This window comes from Bos javanicus, chromosome 4, assembly GCF_032452875.1.
Source record: "Bos javanicus breed banteng chromosome 4, ARS-OSU_banteng_1.0, whole genome shotgun sequence".
NCBI lineage: Eukaryota > Metazoa > Chordata > Mammalia > Artiodactyla > Bovidae > Bos > Bos javanicus.
This window is the reverse complement of record NC_083871.1, coordinates 103,304,351-103,324,158: the sequence shown is the minus strand read 5'-3', so window position 1 is coordinate 103,324,158 and position 19,808 is coordinate 103,304,351. Positions and strand designations below refer to the sequence as shown.

Here is a 19,808-nt window from a genome sequence, read left to right as displayed (position 1 = left end):
GAGTCAGACATGACTGAGCGATTAACACTGCCACCTCCAAGGAAGCTGTATGAACAGATAGCCCAGGTCTCTATATCACTCATTATACTTGCACCAGCAACCACCCCTCCCCCACCCCAACCAGATACACCAGCTTTTACCTATGGCCATATGAGGGGGCTCCCATATAACCAATAAAGAAAGAAGAAAAATTCCAAGCTGGGAGTGTGCATGAGTCACCTCAGCACGTGGGTACCAGCTGAACAGGGAAGGCAGCTACGTTAAGTCACACTCAGGGGGGCCCTTGAAAGACAGTGGTGACAGAAATCTCTCCAATAGGAGGAACCCTGAGGTGTGCACCTGGTCATCTGAGTTGCATGTAAGGACGATGGCCTATGGTTTGAACAAGTGTGGACTCATGGACAGTGATGTGTGGCCTCGCTGGTGGGTGGAGGACCTGAGAGAAAAAGATTGTAAAATCGAGAGACAAGAAGAGCTGGCGTAGAGACTTGTGGATGGACATAAAGGAGTGGGCGCAACATGGGAAGTTGTTCGTATCCCATGTTAAGCCCATTTGTAAATACCTATTCCAAAAGATATGCCAAGTAGACAAAATAACTTGGCCAGCTGACGCAGTCAGGCTTTGTCAGAGCCACTCTCCCACCACTGCTGAATGATGCGTACCAAATATAACTACTGTAAATTCTAGATGTCTAATCATATAGACTGAGGCTATTCTACTCCTTAAGGAAACCCACAGGATACTTGGTGACCAGCTAACTGCACTGTGACCTCTTTTTTCCTGGAAGGGCCAGAGTTTTGCTCTTTCGGGAACAGACACTGATTCCAGGTATGGGGGTTGCCTTTCCTGCCTGCAGGACCTCAGTAGCGCCATTCTCTGGGTGCTTAATCCACAGACATGTAATCCCACATAACACAGTATTTGACCAGAAAACTCTTTCCATCACAGGAAGTAGGAGGGGCCCATGAACATGGGATCTGCAGGTCACATCACTGTGTAACCTCAAAGCAGCTGGGTATGCATGAAATATTGGAATAGCCAGTTAGAAACACAGCGGAAGCTCCGTCATGGAGGTGATACACTGCAGTGATTGATGCCAAAAGCTTAGGTGCTTGGCACACTGGTGCTGAATCAAGTCTCAGAGACAGCGTTTTGGGTGATGCAGAAAAGGATAGTTTTATTGCTTTGCCAGGCAAAGAGGAATTAATGCCCTCAAGAACAAGTGTCCCAACTTGGGGAAGATAGTGACAAGTTTTCTAGCAATTGTTCACACAGGGTATGATCAGCTGGTAGACTTTCTTCTGATGAGTTGGTGGTGAGTTAAGTAGCAGTGAGTTCACACTGTCAACCTTCAGGTCTGACTACTCTGGGTCTATATGCTTGTGGGCAGCATACCATCATGAATCATTAACTTCTCCCACGTGGAGGGGGTTTCAGTATTTGCAAAATAGCTCAAAGATATTGTTGTGTGTATCCTTTGATGGGGAAATGGGACTTTGTCCAAGGCTGCTCTTGACTGTTTGCTTCTCCTTGGTCTCCCATTCCCTTCCTTCCCTAATTAACAATGGCTTGAATCTGCCCATTGGAGCTCAGGGAAGGTCATGGAGGCTGACTGAAGGCTGTTCCCTATAATCAAAGAAATTGGGGCTTAAAGACCTTGTGCTCAGGATCCCCACAGAGCTCTGCACCATATCATGATGACATTTCCTCCAGGACATCAGAGCAAACCCCTTCGATCAGATAACATAGGATGGTACTGTGTCCACCATAGAAAGAATACTTGTATCTTTCACAATAGGTGGAAGTGTGAGTGACCCCAGTTAGTATCATCCCAGTGACCCACTGGGGAGGAAGAAACTTCCCTCTCCCCTTCTAGGTTCTTCTGGTTGGTCTAATAATTACACTGACATGAGACAAATTCATAAGAAAATTAAGCAACTTGGAGTAACAGGCAAATTTGGCCTTGGAGTACAGAATGAAGCAGGGCAAAGGCTAATAGAGTTTTGCCAAGAGAATGCACTGCTCATAGCAAACATCCTCTTCCAACAACACAAGAAAGACTCTACACATGGACATCATCTGATGGTCAACACCAGAATCAGATTGATTATATTCTTTGCAGCCAAAGATGGAGAAGCTCTATACAGTCAGCAAAAACAAGACTGGGAGCTGACTGTGGCTCAGATCATGAGCTCTTTATTGCCAAATTCAGACTTAAATTGAAGAAAGTAGGGAAAACCACTAGATCATTCAGGTATGACCTAAATAAAATCCCTTACATTATATAGTGGAAGTGAGAAACAGATTTAGAGGACTAGATCTGATACAGTGCCTGAAGAACTATGCACAGAGGTTTGTGACATCGTACAGGAGACAGGGAACAAGACCATCCCCATGGAAAAGAAATGCAAAAAAGCAAAATGGCAGTCTGAGGAGGCCTTACAAAGCTATGAAAAGAAGAGAAGTGAAAAGCAAAGGAGAAAAGGAAAGATACACCCATTTGAAAGCAGAGTTCCAAAGAATAGCAAGGAGAGATAAGAAAGCCTTCCTCCGTCATCAATGCAAAGAAATAGAGGAAAACAATAGAACGGGAAAGACTAGAGATCTCTTCAAGAAAATCAGAGATACCAATAGAACATTTCATGCAAAGATGTGCTCAATAAAGGACAGAAATGGTATGGAACTAACAAAAGCAGAAGATATTAAGAAGAGATGGCAAGACTACACAGAAGAACTGTGCAAAGGGATCTTCATGACCCAGATAATCACGATGGTGTGATCACTCACCTAGAGCCAGACTTCCTGGAATGTGAAGTCAAGTGGGCCTTGGAAAGCATCACTATGAACAAAGTTAGTGGAGGTGATGGAATTCCAGCTGAGCTATTTCAAATCCTGAAAGATGATGCTGTGAAAGTGCTGCACTCAATACGCCAGCAATTTGGAACACTCAGCAGTGGCCACAGGACTGGAAAAGGTCAGTTTTCATTCCAATCCCAAAGAAAGGCAATGCCAAAGAATGCTCAAACTATCGCACAATTGCACTCATCTCACACGCTAGTAAAGTAATGCCCAAATTCTCCAAGCCAGGCTTCAGCAATACGTGAACCATGAACTTCCAGATGTTCAAGCTGGTTTTAGAAAAGGCAGAGGAACCAAAGATCAAATTGCCAACATCTGCTGGATCATGGAAAAAGCAAGAGAGTTCCAGAAAAACAACTATTTCTGCTTTATTGACTATGCCAAAGCCTTTGACTGTGTGGATCACAATAAACTGTGGAAAATTCTGAAAGAGATGGGAATACCAGACCACCTGACCTGCCTCTTGAGAAATCTGTATGCAGGTCAGGAAGCAACAGTTAGAACTGAACATGGAACAACAGACTGGTTCCAAATAGGAAAAGGAGTACCTCAAGGCTGTACATTGTCACCCAGCTTATTTAACTTATATGCAGAGTACATCACAAGAAATGCTGGGCTGGATGAAGCACAAGCTGGAATCAAGATTGCCGGGAGAAATCTCAATACCCTCAGATATGCAGATGACACCACCTTTATGGCAGAAAGTGAAGAACTAAAGATCCTCTTGATGAAAGTGAAGGAGGAGAGTGAAAAAGTTGCCTTAGGCTCAACATTCAGAAAACTAAGATCATGGCATCTGGTCCCATCACTTCATGGCAAATAGATGGGGAAACAATGGAAACAGTGTCAGACTTTATTTTGGGGGGCTCCAAAATCACTGCAGCCATGAAATTAAAAGGTGCTTGCTCCTTGGAAGAAAAGTTATGACCAACCTAGATAGCATATTAAAAAGCAGAGACATTACTTTGCCAACAAATGTTCGTCTAGTCAAAGCTATGGTTTTTCCAGTAGTCATGTATGGATGTGAGAGTTGGACTATAAAGAAAGCTGAGCACCAAAGGATTGATGCTTTTAAACTGTGGTGTTGGAGAAGACTCTTGAGAGTCCCTTGGACTGCAAGGAGATCCAACCAGTCCATTCTCAAGGAGATCAGTCCTGAATGTTCATTGGAAGGACTGATGTTGAAGCTGAAACTCCAATACTTTGGCCATCTAATGCGAAGAGCTGACTCATTTGAAAAGACCCTGATGCTGGGAAAGATTGAGGGCAGGAGGAGAAGGGGATGATAGAGGATGAGATGATTGGATGACATCACTGACTCAGTGGACATGAGTTTGAGTAAACTCTGGGAGGTGGTGATGGACTGGGAGGCCCTGTGTGCTGCAGTCCATGGGGCTGCAAAGAGTGGAACATGACTGATGGACTGAACTGAACTGACTGAACTTTTGCTTGTTTTAAGTCTTTGTTGAATTTGTTATAATATAGCTTCTCTTTTTACACTTTCATTTGTTGGCTACAAGACATATGGGATCTTAGCTTCTGGACCAGTGATTGAACCCACATCCCCTGCATTGGAAGGCAAAATCTTAACCACTGGACCGTCAAGGAAGCCCCCAAGAAAATTAAGCAAAGTTTAATAACATGAATATGTTGGATTCAGGCTTCTCAGGTGGTGCTACTGGTAAAGGACATGCCTGCCAGTGCAGGAGACATAAGAGACTTGGGTTCGATCCCTGGATTGAGAAGGTCCCTTGGGGGAGGGTACAGCAACCCACTTCCAGTATTCTTGCCTGGAGAATCCCACAGACAGAGGAGCCTGCCGGGCTGCAGTCCATGGGGTCACACAGAGTGGGACACGACTGAGTGACTTAGCATGCATGCATATGTGGAAGACACCTTGAAAGAGACTTGGGAAAGCTAAGTAACTCCTCCAAATAGCTGAGTCCTTCACCTAAAATATTATCTTTAGCTTAAGATAAAAGAGGATGTTGAGGGTGGTGATTTGGAACTTCAAAGGGGAGGAAGGCAATTCACATGGAGATGGAAAAACAAATATTTGGTAAATAAATGTTTGCTGGGTCACACGGAGACAAGGGGTCACAGAATGGACTCTGATCTCTAGGCCCTGTTTAGAGTTCCCCCACCAGCCACAGCCTGTATTCTCTACAGGTACCTCTGGTGATAGCCCTATTCCAGAACATACCCTCAATTGAAATTTTTTTAGGCAGTTGTGGGAAGGTCAGAATTTCTTCCTGAGTCTTTTGGATCTTAATTATATTCAACTGGAAATGATCCTCATACTAAGGAGATATTTTGGGGGTGTCGAGTGTGGGTCTCCTACAAACCCACTGGTCTCCCACTTTTCCTCACAAATCCAGGCTCTGCAAAATTAGAGGTCTTGGTCCCAAAAAGGACACATTCTTGCCTGAGGATACAGCAAATGTCCCACTGGATTGCACATTATAGCTGCCACCAGACACTTTGACCTCCTGATGGTCAGAGACCAGAAATAAGATAAGAAATGACTGTCTTATCAGAGATACCTTAATGTGGTCAGCAGGAGGAAGTAGGGCTGCTGTTCGAAGGGGGAAGGAGGAATATGCATGCACTCCAGTGACCTATTTGGGTGTCAGCTGGTACCTTTTGCCCAACTGTGACTGAGAATGGACAAGAAAAGAGCAGCAACTGTGGTCTGTGAAGGTGTTCGGACCTCTTAGGAATGAAGGTTTGGGGTACCCACCCTGGTGGACTACTGAGAGTCCCCTCACCTAGGCTGAGGGAAATTGGAAATGGATAGTCATCAAAAAGTCTACAAATGCTGGGCAGGGTGTGGAGAAAAAAGGGAACCCTCCTACACTGTTGGTGGGAATGTATTGAATAAATTGGTTGCAGCTACTATGGAAAACAGTAACGGAGGTTTCTTAGAAAACTAAAAACAGAAGCACCATATGGTCAAACTATTCCACTCCTGGGCATGTATCTGGAAAAGATGAAAGTTCTAATTTGAAAAGATACATGTACCCTGATGTTCTTAGCAGCACTATTTACAATAGTTAAGACACAGAAGCAACCTAAGTGTCCATCAACAAATGAATGGATAAAGTAGATGTACATACAATGGAATATTAACCATAAAAAAAATGAAATAAATCCATTTGCAGCAACATGAATGGACCTAGACATTATCATACTAAGTAAGTCAGAGAAAGACAAATATATAATATCACTTACACGTGGAATCTAAAAAAGAGTACAAACGATCTTACTTACAAAACAGCAACAGACTCACATAGAAAATAAACTCACAGTTACCCATGGGGAAGGGAGGGAGGGATAAATGAAGAGTATGAGATTAACAGATATACACTACTATATATAAAATAAACAACAAGGATTTACTGCACAGCCCAGGAAACTATATTTAATATCTTGCAATATATAATAACAGAATCAAAAAAGAATATATATATATATATATATATATACACATATGCATAACCATATCACTTTGCTGTACATCTAAAACTAACACAATATTGTAAATCAACTATATTCAATAAAATAAGTAAAAAGAAAAAGAAATGGATAGTGGTAGAGGGAAATGATGAGGACCAGTTGCAGTTTCTACAACCAGCTGCAGTGGCAGAAGCTATTGTGTGTGCTCAGCCACTTCAGTCCTGTCTGACTCTTTGCATTCCTATGGGCTGTAGCCCGCCAGGCTGCTCCATCCATTGAATTCTCCAGGCAAGAACACTGGAGTGGGCCCAAGCCCTTTTCCAGGGGAGCTTCCCAACTCAGGGATCAAACCCAGGTCTCCTGCACTGCAGGCAGATTCTTTACCATCTGAGCCACCGAGGAAGCCCTTCACTTCATTAACTTCCCTCTTCTAAGTTTCTTTTCAGGAAGAGTGGCCCAGTGAGCCCTAAAGAAGCTGTTCTCTGAGTACAGGTGGAGAAACAGGATCCACATGGTGCAGAGGGTGGATATGGCGTCACTCAGATTTCCCTTCAAGCCAGGACTTGCTCCCTGGCTGCAAGGAGTGTGTTTACCTGAGAGCACCCAGCTTCCACTCTTTCAGGCTTCACCTCAGTGACTGAGCTGAAGTCACGTACTTCTCCAGCGGCCCCTGCCAATTGCCATCTCAGACAGTGGTATGAGGGCCTAGGCTACCTCCTGTTCAAGTTGGACTGGCAGAGACTTGGTGAAGTCTACAACGAAGCCTGATAGCTCCCACAGACCAATCTTGGCTTCTTCCCTTGACTTTCTTTGGTGTTACCCTTCCAGCAATCTTCTGTATTTTTAACTCCATAACAGTGTCTGCTTCCTGGAGAATCCAACCTGTGACAACACAAATTTCCTAAATCTCTGCTTTTTTCCTCTCCACAGCCCCTTACATTTGTCTCTCAGATCTTCAAACTGAGGGGAATTTTATATCTCTATTCCCAACCACTCTCACCAAACTCTATTCTTCTCCAGTGCCCTGTATACCTGTCCCAGCATTTAACCATGGATTCCCTTTTATTTTAATGTTTGTTATCTCTTTCCAAACATAAGGTCCTTGACTATAGGGATGATTTCTTAAACTTCTATATGTTCATGTTACTGCTCCTTGCATGACAGGCCAATGAATCTAAGAGACAGGTGTTGAGGCAAGGAATATGACTGTATTCCGAAAGCCAGCTGACAAGATGGCAGACTAATGTCTCAAAATAAACTTCTTCTTGGGGTCTTGATGCCAAGTTCTTTTATAGAACTAGAGAGAGAAACATTGAGGAACTGAAGTCAAGGGGCAGAACAGAGGAGGAGAGGTGGTGAGGAAGTAAAGTAAAAAAACCCATCAGTCTTGAAAAACATCTCTGGGAATGGGACTGGCCAGCCTTTGGAAGGGATGTGTTAATCTCCTTTTCACAGGTGGGCAGGGTCAGATTATATATCAACTGAACAAAGACACTTTAACAGTCAGGCAGAGGGGCAGGGGCCATAGAGGCAGGCCAATATGTTTGATTATAATAACAACAGCAATGAAAAGCAAGTCAAAGAATCAGTTCCAACATGGAGTTAGAATTGATTCTTCTCTGAAACATTCAGAATGACTAAGTAAAGTAAAAGCCACAGGGAAGATATTGTGGTGAATTTAACTAATTTCATATGGAAAGTCCAGTCCATATGATTATATGTGGAAACTAAAAAAAAAAAAAAAAGGTACAAGTGAACTTATCTACAAAACAAAAACAGAGTTACTGATGTAGAAAGCAAATTTATAGTTACCAGGGGGTAAAGAGGGGAGGGATAAACTGGAAGATGGGGATTGACATATACACACTACTGTATATAACATAGGTAACTACTAAAGAACTACTGCATAGCATAGGTAGCTCTACTTAATACTCTGTAGTGGCCTATATGGAGAAGAACCTAAAAAAGAGTGGATATACGTATAACTGATCCCCTTTGGGGTACACCTGAAACTAGTATAACATTGTAAACCAACTATACTCCAATACAAATGTGAAAAAAGAGAAAAGAAAACCCAGTCTATGGGAACCTGTCAGACCACAAATCAGGCCAAGTGAATCAAAGGCAACTATAAGGTAACAGCTAGAAGGAACCCAGATTTTCCTGGTTTTCATACAAAGTACTGTATTTCTAAGACACTGTTCATCAGTCATGAATTACCAACCTGAGAATGCCCATTCATCATTTTGAAGAATTTTTAGTTTGACTACTGAATTCTGTCATTTAAAAAAAAGCTTTATGACTTGTCTGATCAATGATGTTCCACTCAGGGGTGTTAGGAAGAAAACCTTTTTCCTATTCCAATTTGAATCCAGTCATTCAGTTCAGTTCAGTTCAGTCGCTCAGTCATGTCCGACACTTTGCGACCCCATGAACCGCAGCACACCAGGCCTCCCTGTCCATCACCAACTCCTGGAGTCCACCCAAACCCATGTCCATCGAGAAGATGATGCCATCCAACTATCTCATCCTCTGTCGACCCCTTCCACTCCTGCCCTCAATCTTTCCCAGCATCAGAGTCTTTTCTAATGAGTCAGCTTTTTGCATCAGGTGGCTAAAGTATTGGAGTTTCAGCCTCAACATCAGTCCTTCCAATGAACACCCAGGACTGATCTCCTTTAAGATGGACTGGTTGGATTTTCTTGCAGTCCAAAGGAGTTTCAAGAGTCTTCTCCAATACCACAGTTCAAAAGCATCGATTCTTTGGTGCTCAGCTTTCTTTGTAGTCCAACTCTTACATCCATACATGACCACTGGAAGAACCATAGCCTTGACTAGACGGACTTTTGTTGGCAAAGTAATGTCTCTGCTTTTTAATATGCTATCTAGGTTGGTCATAACTTTTCCTTCCAAGGAGTAAGCGTCTTTTAATTTCATGGCTGCAGTCACCATCTGCAGTGATTTTGGAGCCCCCCAAAATAAAGTCTGACACTGTTTTCACTGTTTCCCCATCTATCTGCCACGAAGGGATGGGACCAGATGCCATGATCTTAGTTTTCTGAATGTTGAGATTTAAGCCAACTTTTTCACTCTCCTCTCTCACTTTCATCATGAGGCTCTTTAGTTCTTCTTCACTTTCTGCCATAAGGGTGGTGTCATCTGCATATCTGAGGTTATTGATATTTCTCCCGGCAATTTTGATTCCAGCTTGTGCTTCATCTAGCCCAGCGTTTCTCATGATGTACTGTGCATATAAGTTAAATAAGCAGGGTGACAAAATACAGCCTTGACATACTCCTTTTCCTATTTTGAACCAGTCTGTTGTTCCATGTCCAGTTCTAACTTTTGTTTCCTGACCTGCATACAGATTTCTCAAGAGGCAGGTCAGGTAGTCTGGTATTCATTCCCATCTCTTTCAGAATTTTCCACAGTTTATTGTGATCCACACAGTCAAAGGCTTTGGCATAGTCAATAAAGCAGAAATAGATGTTTTTCTGGAACTCTCTTGCTTTTTCCATGATCCAGCAGATGTTGGCAATTTGATCTCTGGTTCCTCTACCTTTTCTAAAACCAGCTTGAACATCTGGAAGTTCATGGTTCACGTATTGCTGAAGCCTGGCTTGGAGAATTTTGAGCATTATTTTACTAGTGTGTGAGATGAGTGCAATTGTGCGGTAGTTTGAGCATTCTTTGGCATTGCCTTTCTTTGGGATTGGAATGAAAACTGACCTTTTCCAGTCCTGTGGCCACTGCTGAGTGTTCCAAATTTGCTGGCAAATTGAGTGCAGCACTTTCACAGCATCATCTTTCAGGATTTGAAATAGCTCAGCTGGAATTCCATCACCTCCACTAGCTTTGTTTGTAGTGATGCTTTCTAAGGCCCACTTGACTTCACATTCCAGGAAGTCTGGCTCTAGGTGAGTGATCATACCATCGTGATTATCTGGGTCATGAAGATCTTTTTTGTACAGTTCTTCTGTGTAGTCTTGCCACCTCTTCTTAATATCTTCTGCTTCTGTTAGGTCCATACCATTTCTGTCCTTTATTGAGCACATCTTTGCATGAAATGTTCTATTGGTATCTCTGATTTTCTTGAAGAGATCCCTAGTCTTTCCCATTCTGTTGTTTTCCTCTATTTCTTTGCATTGATGACGGAGGAAGGCTTTCTTATCTCTCCTTGCTATTCTTTGGCACTCTGCATTCAAATGGGTGTATCTTTCCTTTTCTCCTTTGCTTTTCACTTCTCTTCTTTTCACAGCTATTTGTAAGGCCTCCTCAGACAGCCATTTTGCTTTTTTGCATTTCTTTTTCATGGGGATGGTCTTGATTCCTGTCTCCTGTACAATGTCACGAAGCTCCATCCATAGTTCATCAGGCACTCTGTCTATCAGATCTAGTCCCTTACATCTATTTCTCATTTCCACTGTATAATCATAAGGGATTTGATTTTCTCCACTTTCTTCAATCACTGGGTCTTGCAAATTAACTGGCAGTAGACAGATTAAAAAGAGAAAGAAAAAATAAAAAGAGAAAAGAGATTTAGTTAGCATTGGTGGGGGGAAGCTTCCAATAATGGAAACCTCCTGGAATTGCCTGAAATCACTTTATATATCTCAATTAACAAAAGGGTTTCTTTTTTAGGACTTTAGTAGAGGGGTAAGGCAATGGCAACCGACTCCAGTACTCTTGCCTGGAAAATCCCATGGATGGAGGAGCCTGGTAGGCTGCAGTCTGTGGGGTCACGAAGAGTCGGATACGACTGAGCAACTTCACTTTCACTTTTCACTTTCATGCATTGGAAAAGGAAATGGCAACCCACTCCAGTGTTCTTGCCTGGAAAATCCCAGGGACAGAGGAGCCTGGTGGGCTGCCATCTATGGGGTTGCACAGAGTCAGACAAGACTGAAGCGACTTAGCAGCAGCAGCAGCAGCAGCAGCAGAGGGGTATGGGAGGTTCTATCTGGCTTTTTGATGCTAACTGCAATGGATATTTTGTCTCCAGGGCAATTGAGTTAGCAGGAAACTCCCTTGGAACGGGGTGAAAGGTAGCTACATTTTTTGGAGGCCTTTGCTTTACTCAGATTAAGAGAAATTCAGATAAATTTCTTTCTGCATCCTCTGTAGCTCAAACGTTTTCACTTTAATCTCTATTCGGTGGCTCAGATGGTAAAGACTCTGCCTGCAAATGTGGGAGACCTGGGTTCGATACCTGGGTTGGGAAGATCTGCTGGAAAAGGGAACAGCTACCCACTCCAGTATTCTGGCCTGGAGAATTACATGGACAAACGAGCCCGGTGGGCTACAGTCCATGGAGTCCCCAAGAGTCAGACAGACTGAGCAACTTTCACTTTTTTCTTTTATACCAACTCTACAGGCTTAAGGGAGTCCCCACCAAAGGGGAAAAGATCATGTCCAAATATTCAAAGACAGGAAATCTAGATGAAGTCCTGGGATCTGTCTAAGCATGCCCGACTGTGACTAATTGCCATCAGAAATTAAGCTGTGTCTGGGGCACCTCTGTTAATGGTTATAGACAGGCAAGAATGTGTCAAGAAGTGGTTCTTCAAAGAGCTTAAAAGAAGGTGAAAAAGAGAGAGCAATAATGATTGTTCTTGGAGAAGGTCGGATGCTGAGGGAGACACTACCCAGCGGTCCTGGCCAGGCGGACCTCGACCTGGAGTCTGGGCGCCAGATTTGGGAAACCTTGGGTAGTATTCAGGCTCCAGCTTGTCGGCTGTTTGCTCAGATTACTTCCTGGAGGAGAGTGAGGATAATATTATCTAACTCGTGGAGCTGTGAAGATTACTGATGCCTAAGCTGAAGCTCCAATGCTCTGGCCACCTGATGTGAAGAGCTCAATCACTGGGAAAGACCCTGATGCTGAGAAAGATAGGGCAGGAGGAGAAAGGGGCGACAAAGGACGATATGGTTGGATGGCATCACTGACTCCATGGACATGAGTTTGGGCAAACTCCAGGAGATGGTGAAGGACAGGGAAGCCTGGCGGGCTGCAGTCCTTGCGGTCACAAAGAGTCGGACTGAGCGACTGAACAACAAACAACTAATATCGGGGGCAGGGCGCGGGGCTCAGAGCAGGCGCTCTCTTGGGTCCGTTCTTTCCGGGGATGGGTGGGGTAGAGAACAGAGGGCTCCTCAAGAGGGCTCCCAAGACTCGCGTCATTCGCCGCTTCGTCTGGCTTATAAAAGCTCTGCCGGAGCCCAGAGGTCTTTTTTTTTTTTCCTTCCCCTTTTAGTTTCTCTTCTTTCAGAAGAAGACTCTCGGCGCCCATCTGGGGAACCTGACCCTCCAGAAGACTGGAGACGAGGGGGCAGCCGTCCGGTGGTCTCCACGGTCGCCCGCAGACAAGCCCGCACTCGTTCGCTCTCTTTGCACGAGGTGGCCGTCGCGATCTGCTTTTGCTCTGACGCAGGGACCGGGGTCGGTGAGATCTGGCCTCTCGACACGAGCTTTTCTGAAACCGAAACCGCCAGGCTCGGCTAACCGGCGGCGGACAGCGCACGCTCGCTCGCTGGCCCCGGGCGCGCCCAGCCCGCGCGGCGCCCGCCCCCCGCCCCAGGGACTCTAGTAAGTTTCGATTCTCCCAGCAGCAGAGTCCCGCGCGGAGGTCAGGCCAGTGAAGCGCGCCATGGCGGACCCCGGGGTGTGCTGCTTCATCACCAAGATCCTGTGCGCCCACGGGGGGCGCATGGCCCTGGAAGAGCTGCTCCACGAGATGCAGCTCTCCGAGGAGCAGCTCTGCGAGGTGCTGAAGGAGGCCGGGCCCGACCGCTTCGTGGTGTTGGAGATGGGCGGCAAGGAAGGGGTCACCCGGTCCGTGGTAGCCACTACTCGAGCCCGGGTCTGCCGTCGCAAGTACTGCAACAAACCCTGCGGGAACCTGCACCTCTGTAAGCTCAACCTGCTGGGCCGGTGCCACTATTCGCAGTCGGAGCGGTGAGTGCCCTGAGCGGGAGGGGCGGCTCCCCCCGGTCCCGGCTCTGGGAGGACCGCGGCTGCTGCTCTGGGAGGGGCGCGCCCTAGCTGGGACCGCGCGCTCTATGCCTCTACCTTGCTTCTCGCGGCGCGCTTCTTCTCTTGGAGGTTTCCTCCCCTCCAGCGCCGTCGGACCTTTCCTCCAATATGGCTAGGGCACTATTGCCCCGGTGAAGACTACGATGAGCTCCCCACTTCCATAAGGCTCTGTCTGCAATGCGGAAAACGGGTTCGATCCCTGGGTCGGGAAGATCCCCTGGAGGAGGGCATGGCAACCCACTCCAGTACTCTTGCCAGAGGAGCCTGGGGGGGCTACAGTCCATGGAGTTGCAAAGAGTCGGACACGACTGAGCAACTAACACTTTCGCTTTTCTCGTAAGAATAAATTTCTTTTGGGCATTCCAGGTTCTAGAGGGTTTGGAGGCAGGTTTGGGAACGACCGAAAATGCCTCCACTCTCTGGAAGCTTGAGTCTCTCCCTCTCAGCTACCTTACCCGCTAGGGGTTTTTGTGTGGTCTTCCCAGACCCCCAAGCGCGCCTGGGCCCCGGGATCTGTCTCTATCGCTGCGCCTGCCGGGCTCTGCTTGGCCCTCCATTCCTAGACGCCTCTCTCCCCCCTCTTATTATCCCTTTTCTGATATCTGCCTCTAGACCGCTCCACCGGACCAGAAGGGTCCTATCCAAGGTTACCAACGATGGTCCGCTCAGAGATCCTTCCTCGTGGTCGCCAGGGTGGCCTGCACCTTTGGCCAACCACCCTTTGACCAAACCACTCTTGGGACCACTTTGAGACAGTGCTGCAGTGTCTCCCAGGCAGCCGCTTCTGTGTTTCCACTTGTTTCGTCTCCTGAAATATAGGTGTGCCCCAACGTTTGGGTTAACCTTTTTGATTGGCCTGTCTTCCACTTCTCTCCCCGAAAGCCCCGACTCCACTGGATTCAGTTGTCACATTTACAAAGATGGCTTCCTTGTATACTTCCACGGGCAAAGGCTCTAGGTTCTTCATCTCCAGGTGTCTGAGAAGTATCTGCGTCTAAATATCCTGCCAATGAATCAAACCCATTTTCTTTTCCCCAGGGCAGAGTTTCTGACGCTCCTCTCAACCTCTTCTTCCTTCTTCACATTACCTTAATCATTAATCAGTAAGTCCTTTCATTGAGCACTCCTGAGCCTTCCCTATTTCCTACTTTTCAGTCTCACTTCTAAATGAATGTCTTGTTGAATCAGTGAATGATTTTCTCTGACCACAGTCCTTCTCCCCATCTTTCCTATCTGTATGTACTTCTGCTCTATTGTTTTTCTTGATGTAGCACTTGTCACACTTCCTCCAGTGGTGTCTTAGTGTCCAAAATGGTGGTCTTCAAACTTTTTAGCCTGCACATATTCACCAAGAACTTTAGATTTCTCACTCCCAATATTCGTGTGATAAAACATACAAGACAGGTTGTAAATGGATGAGATTAGATGAGGCGATTTTTAAAATATTCGTTTAGAGCAAAGTTTTCAAAATATGCTCTGTTGTTATTAAAAAGAAATATTTATTATGTTGCGAGGCAACAATTTGAAAGTCTGTTTCTGAGTTTTAGGAAGGTATGAGTTTGGAAGAAGTCATCTAAATCAGCAACAGATGAAACAAAGATAAGACAAAAAAAAAAAAAAAAGGAAGGAACATTCTAGTGCTCTACCAAATAACAATGGGGATGAAAGGCTTTGTGATCTTTTCTGTTTTGTTATAAAAAATTCTTCACCAGTTAGTGCTGGCTTTTCGTTTTAAATACATAGGCTTCTTGTCTTTACATTTTTTTTTTTACTATGAGTATTTTCAACATACGCTAAAGTAGAGAAGAGAGAATGATGAACCCCTATGTACCCATAGTTTCAACAGTTTTCAAAGTAAGGCCAGTCTTGGCTCATTTATTCTCCCCTTTCCATCCCCATTCCCAACACCAATGTGTTATTTTAAGCCAAATGCCAGAGTTTAGTTGCTTTGTAAATAGTATCTCCAAAGATGAAGGACTCTATTAATATAACTGCAGTGCAATGATCACTTTTTTTACAATTATAATTTTAATATCATATAATATCCAGTCGGTTTTCAAATTTCTCTGCTGCCATATATTCAGACTTGCATTTACAGGGAATAAAACCTGTGCAGACATAATCCATAATTGTTTTAATATGTTGCAATATATCTAATATACTTAGAAACTTAGTTTTATCACACACAGTACATTTAGAAACTTTAGTTTGTTGCTTTATAATTATCATTCTTTGTTGTTTGAAACATCAAAACTGTTTTAAGTTCACAAATTGGGTAGTTGACCTGCACTTTTCTATATTTTAAAGGGGGGATAATATGTTCTATATGAATAATATGGTCTGTAGGAATAATTTAGTTTATGCAAGTTTGGGTGGATTTTCTGGAGAATTCATCAGTCTTTTTTATTTTTTTCAGTTGCGTGATAAAGTCTTATTTCTTAAGTTTATTGGTCTAGTCATATTTTAAAATTGTTTATATATCACTTTTGAGTTTGAGGATTAATCTATTAATGTAAATCATGTCCTCATAATAAGGACCATTGGAAGAATTCTTTTTCTTTTGCCTCAAAGTCTAGAAAATATATTTTTCCCCAAGTATGTTTTAAAATATTCTCCCTTTCTTAGCAACTTATAAAACCTCATCTTCTAAAAGATGGGTTTGACACATGGGAGTCTAAGGGTTTTCTTTGTGGATTACAGGGTGATGGGCTCTGTTGACCAATCGATGCCCAGGTTGAGATTAATATTCAGTTCAGTAACTGTTCTCTGTTTGCATGAGGACTGTTTGCCTTTTGCTGGGCTTATAAAATTTCCTCTGTATTACTATTATTTATAGATTGGATTTCTCCTATAAATTCTGCAGTTCTGATCTTTTAAGTTGCTTTTAGGTAGACATTTTAGTTGATGACAGGGCTTGCTTCAGCTTCAGTTTCAGTTTCAGTTTGATGTAAGGAAACTCAGGCCTAGAGCTGTTTAAAATTTTACCAAAGGTCACATAGCAGATAGCTGACAAAGTTAGTGTTGAACCCAGATGTACACAACTTCTTCTTTTTTAAAAAATATTTGTTTATTTACTTGACTGTAGTGGGTCTTAGTTGTGGATTTCAGGATCTTAGTTCCCTGACCAAGGACCAAACCCAGGCCCCCTGTACTGGGAGCACAGAGTCATTGGACCAGGGCAGTCCCCTGTAGGACTTAACTTAGCTACTGGCATTGTCAGGTAGCTGTAGGAAGTGTGATCTTTCATTAATTCAGGTTCAAGATATTTTTTTGTAAGCATGTTTTCTGTTTAACTGTTTAAAGCAGACTGAGAGCCTTCAACTAGCTTTGCGGTTTCTGCTGCTGTGGGTGTATCCTCTGGGCTCTTCCTGTTTGTATGACTATCCTGTTTGCGTAATTGAAACTTTGGGTGGGGGTGGGTAGATAGGAAGAGAATGAATCGATTATTTCATAAATTTAAAAAAATGCAAAGAATAGTATAACAAGCATCAGAGTCTATATATTCTGAGGATATTGCAAAAGCTACACTATATAAAACAATATATAGTATAATAAGCTTATAATTCACCTCTCAGAATAAATATTTACATTTTTTATTTTTGCTTCTTTTATTTTAAAATAAGATGAAAACCATAACATGCCTAAGGTTATTATTTTTTTCTCTTCATCTTATTTACCTCTTTACCCAGAAACAATGATTTTGGTGTGTGTCCATGATTTTAAAATTTCCTCTCATCTATGTTTTTATTCATATACAAAATGTAGTGTTGCTTTATGTGTTTTAGAATTTTTACTCAGTGTTATGTTTTGAAGATCGATTCATGCTGTTACACGGATCTAGTTTATTCCTCTTAACAGCTGTATAGCATTTCATTAAATGATTTGTATCTATTCCCGCAATAATGGACATTTAGAATATTTCTAATTTTTTGCTACAAAGAAGCATGCTGCCAAAAGGATACTTTTCTCTTGGTGCATATGGCAAAAGCTTCTCCAAGGTATATCATTGTGCTATGCTGTACTTAGTTGCTCAGTCGTGCCTGACTCTTCACGACCCCATGGGCTGTGGCCCACCAGGCTCCTCTGTCCATGGGATTCTTCAGACAAGGATACTGGAGTGGGTAGCCATGCCCTCCTCCAGGGAATCTTACCAACCCAGGGATTGAACCCAGGTCTCCTGCATGTCTGGCAGATTCTTTACTGTCTGAGTCACCACAGAAATCCATTAGGAAATGAAATTGCTGGGTTCAGTGTTTGCTTCACCTTTTGCAGATTCTGACAAATCAATGTAATGAAAGTACTTTTACCTTGAAAGTGTTAGTTGTTGGGTCATGTCTGACTCTTTGTGACCCCATGGACTGTAGCCCACCAGGCTCCACAGTCCAGGAAATTTCCCAGGCAAGAGTACTGGAGTGGGTTGCCATTCCCATCTTCAGGGGAATCTTTCTGACCCAGAGATCAAACCTGGGTCTCCTGCATTGCAGGTAGATTCTTCACCATCTGAACCATGGGGCCAGTTTACATTTTTCATGTTTGGTAGTCTCACTTTCCTGATTTTATAGACAATTAGCACTTGGTATTATCAGATTTTTTCTTTTCTTTTCCTTTTAACTTTTTGACTGCACCATGCAGCATGTGAGATCTTAGTTCCCCGACCAGACATTGAACCTGCAACCTCTGCAGTGGCAGCGCAGAGTCTTAACTGCTGGACCGCCAGGGAATTCTCTTTTTTTCTCTTTTCTTTTTAACTTTTTGATGGCACCTCGCAGCATGTGAGATCTTAGTTCCCTGACTAGGGACTGAACTGCTGCCCAGACTGTATTTGTGCTAATCTGAAGGGTATACAATCGTATCTCATTGTTTTAATTTTATAAAATTATTTTCTTATGAAAAATTTTAATATGTGTTATTTATTTGCTTATGACACTATATACATACAGTGAAAATCTGTGTACCCACAAATCAGCTTCAGAAATAAAATATTACCAGTTAAAAGCCCCAGAATTCTCACCTTTGATCAGTTCAGTCCAGTCGCTCAGTCGTGTCTGACTCTTGGCGACCCCGTGGACTGCAGCACACCGGGCTTCTCTGTCCATCACCAACTTCCGGAGCTTGCTCAAACTCATCTCCATCGAGTCAGTGATGCCATGAGATGGTTGGATGGCATCATCTTTCATTATCTCCCCCATTTTACAGGTGATAACTGGTGGTAAACAGAACAGCTTTAAGTACGATTGACTAATAAACATTGTGCATATTTAGGATCTACAATGTAGTATTTTGTCATATGTATACATTGTGTAGTGATTCCCTCAGTCAAGCTGATTAACCTATTTATCATCTCATCTGTTTACCCCTCATTTTAAAAAAGTTTGTTTATTTATTCATTTGGCTGCGCTGGGGTCTTAGTTGCAGCATGTGGATCTTAGATCTTCATCGTGACATGCGGACTCTTAGTTGTGGCATGAGGGATCTAGTTCCTTGACCAGGGATTAAACCAGGGCCCTGCAAGTTGGGAGTGGGAAGTCTTAGCCACTGAGGCCACCAGGGAAGTCCTATTTACCCCCATTTTTTTAAATGATGAGAACTTTTAGTAACAACTCTCTTAGCAAGTCTCAAATATACGATATTTATTATCAACTATGGTCACCAAGCTGTACCTTAGAGATCCAGAACTTCTTCATCTTATAGGTGAAAGTTTGTACCCTTTGACCAACGTCCCTCCTCCCGCACTCAAATCCCTGGCAGCTACCATTTCACTCCCATATTTGATGTGTGTGACTTGCTTAGATTCCGTGTGTAAGTGAGATCATGCAGTTTTTGTCTTTCTGTGTCTGGCTTATTTCATCTAGCAGAAGGTCTTTTAGGTTCACACATATCACAAATGGCAGTTTTCTTGTTTTTATGATTTAATAATGTTTCATTTTATACATCTAAACCACATTTTCTTTATCCACGCATCTGCAGATGCACACTCAGGTTGTCTCCATGTCTTGGCTATTGTGAATAATGCGGCAATCAACTTGGGAGTGCAGATATTTCTTCAGGATACTGATTTCATTTCCTTTGGATATACACCCAGCAGTGAGATTGCTGGATCACATGTTGTTCTATTTTTAATTTTTTGAGGAACTTCATTCTGTTTTCCATAATGGCCATACCAGTTTACAATCCCACAACACGGTTCTGTGTTTGATATTTATTTTTTCCCACATGTTTATTATCTTTCTACACATGTATTTATTTCTAAGCAATATTGAGGATTGTTTTGCCTGTTTTCAAGGCTATAGTTACATCAGTGATTGGGTATACAAATATTTGCTTTATTTCGTCTTGTTTGCACAGCTTAATGTTTGAGATTCACTCCTGCTAACAAAGCCCTGTTTCTATACCACCCTGTGGCCTAGGCAAGACAAATTTCTGCCCTGTGCCCTCTGCTGTATGGTCCTAGTTCTAGCC

General features: G+C 43.3%; 1 protein-coding gene across 2 annotated transcripts in view; it reads left to right on the top strand.

Annotated features, from left to right (window-relative positions):
* Nucleotides 1–12,549: 12,549 nt before the first annotated feature.
* ZC3HAV1 (zinc finger CCCH-type containing, antiviral 1) overlaps nucleotides 12,550–19,808 on the top strand; it is a 51,275-nt gene continuing 44,016 nt past the window's right edge. Inside the window, exon 1 of one of the 2 annotated variants that reach the window (XM_061414852.1) lies at nucleotides 12,550–13,271. In XM_061414852.1, the coding sequence (XP_061270836.1) occupies nucleotides 12,964–13,271 (308 nt within the window). In that variant the 5' untranslated portion in view covers nucleotides 12,550–12,963. The remainder of the gene's footprint in view (nucleotides 13,272–19,808) is intronic. The other variant, XM_061414851.1, reaches the window with a different exon arrangement.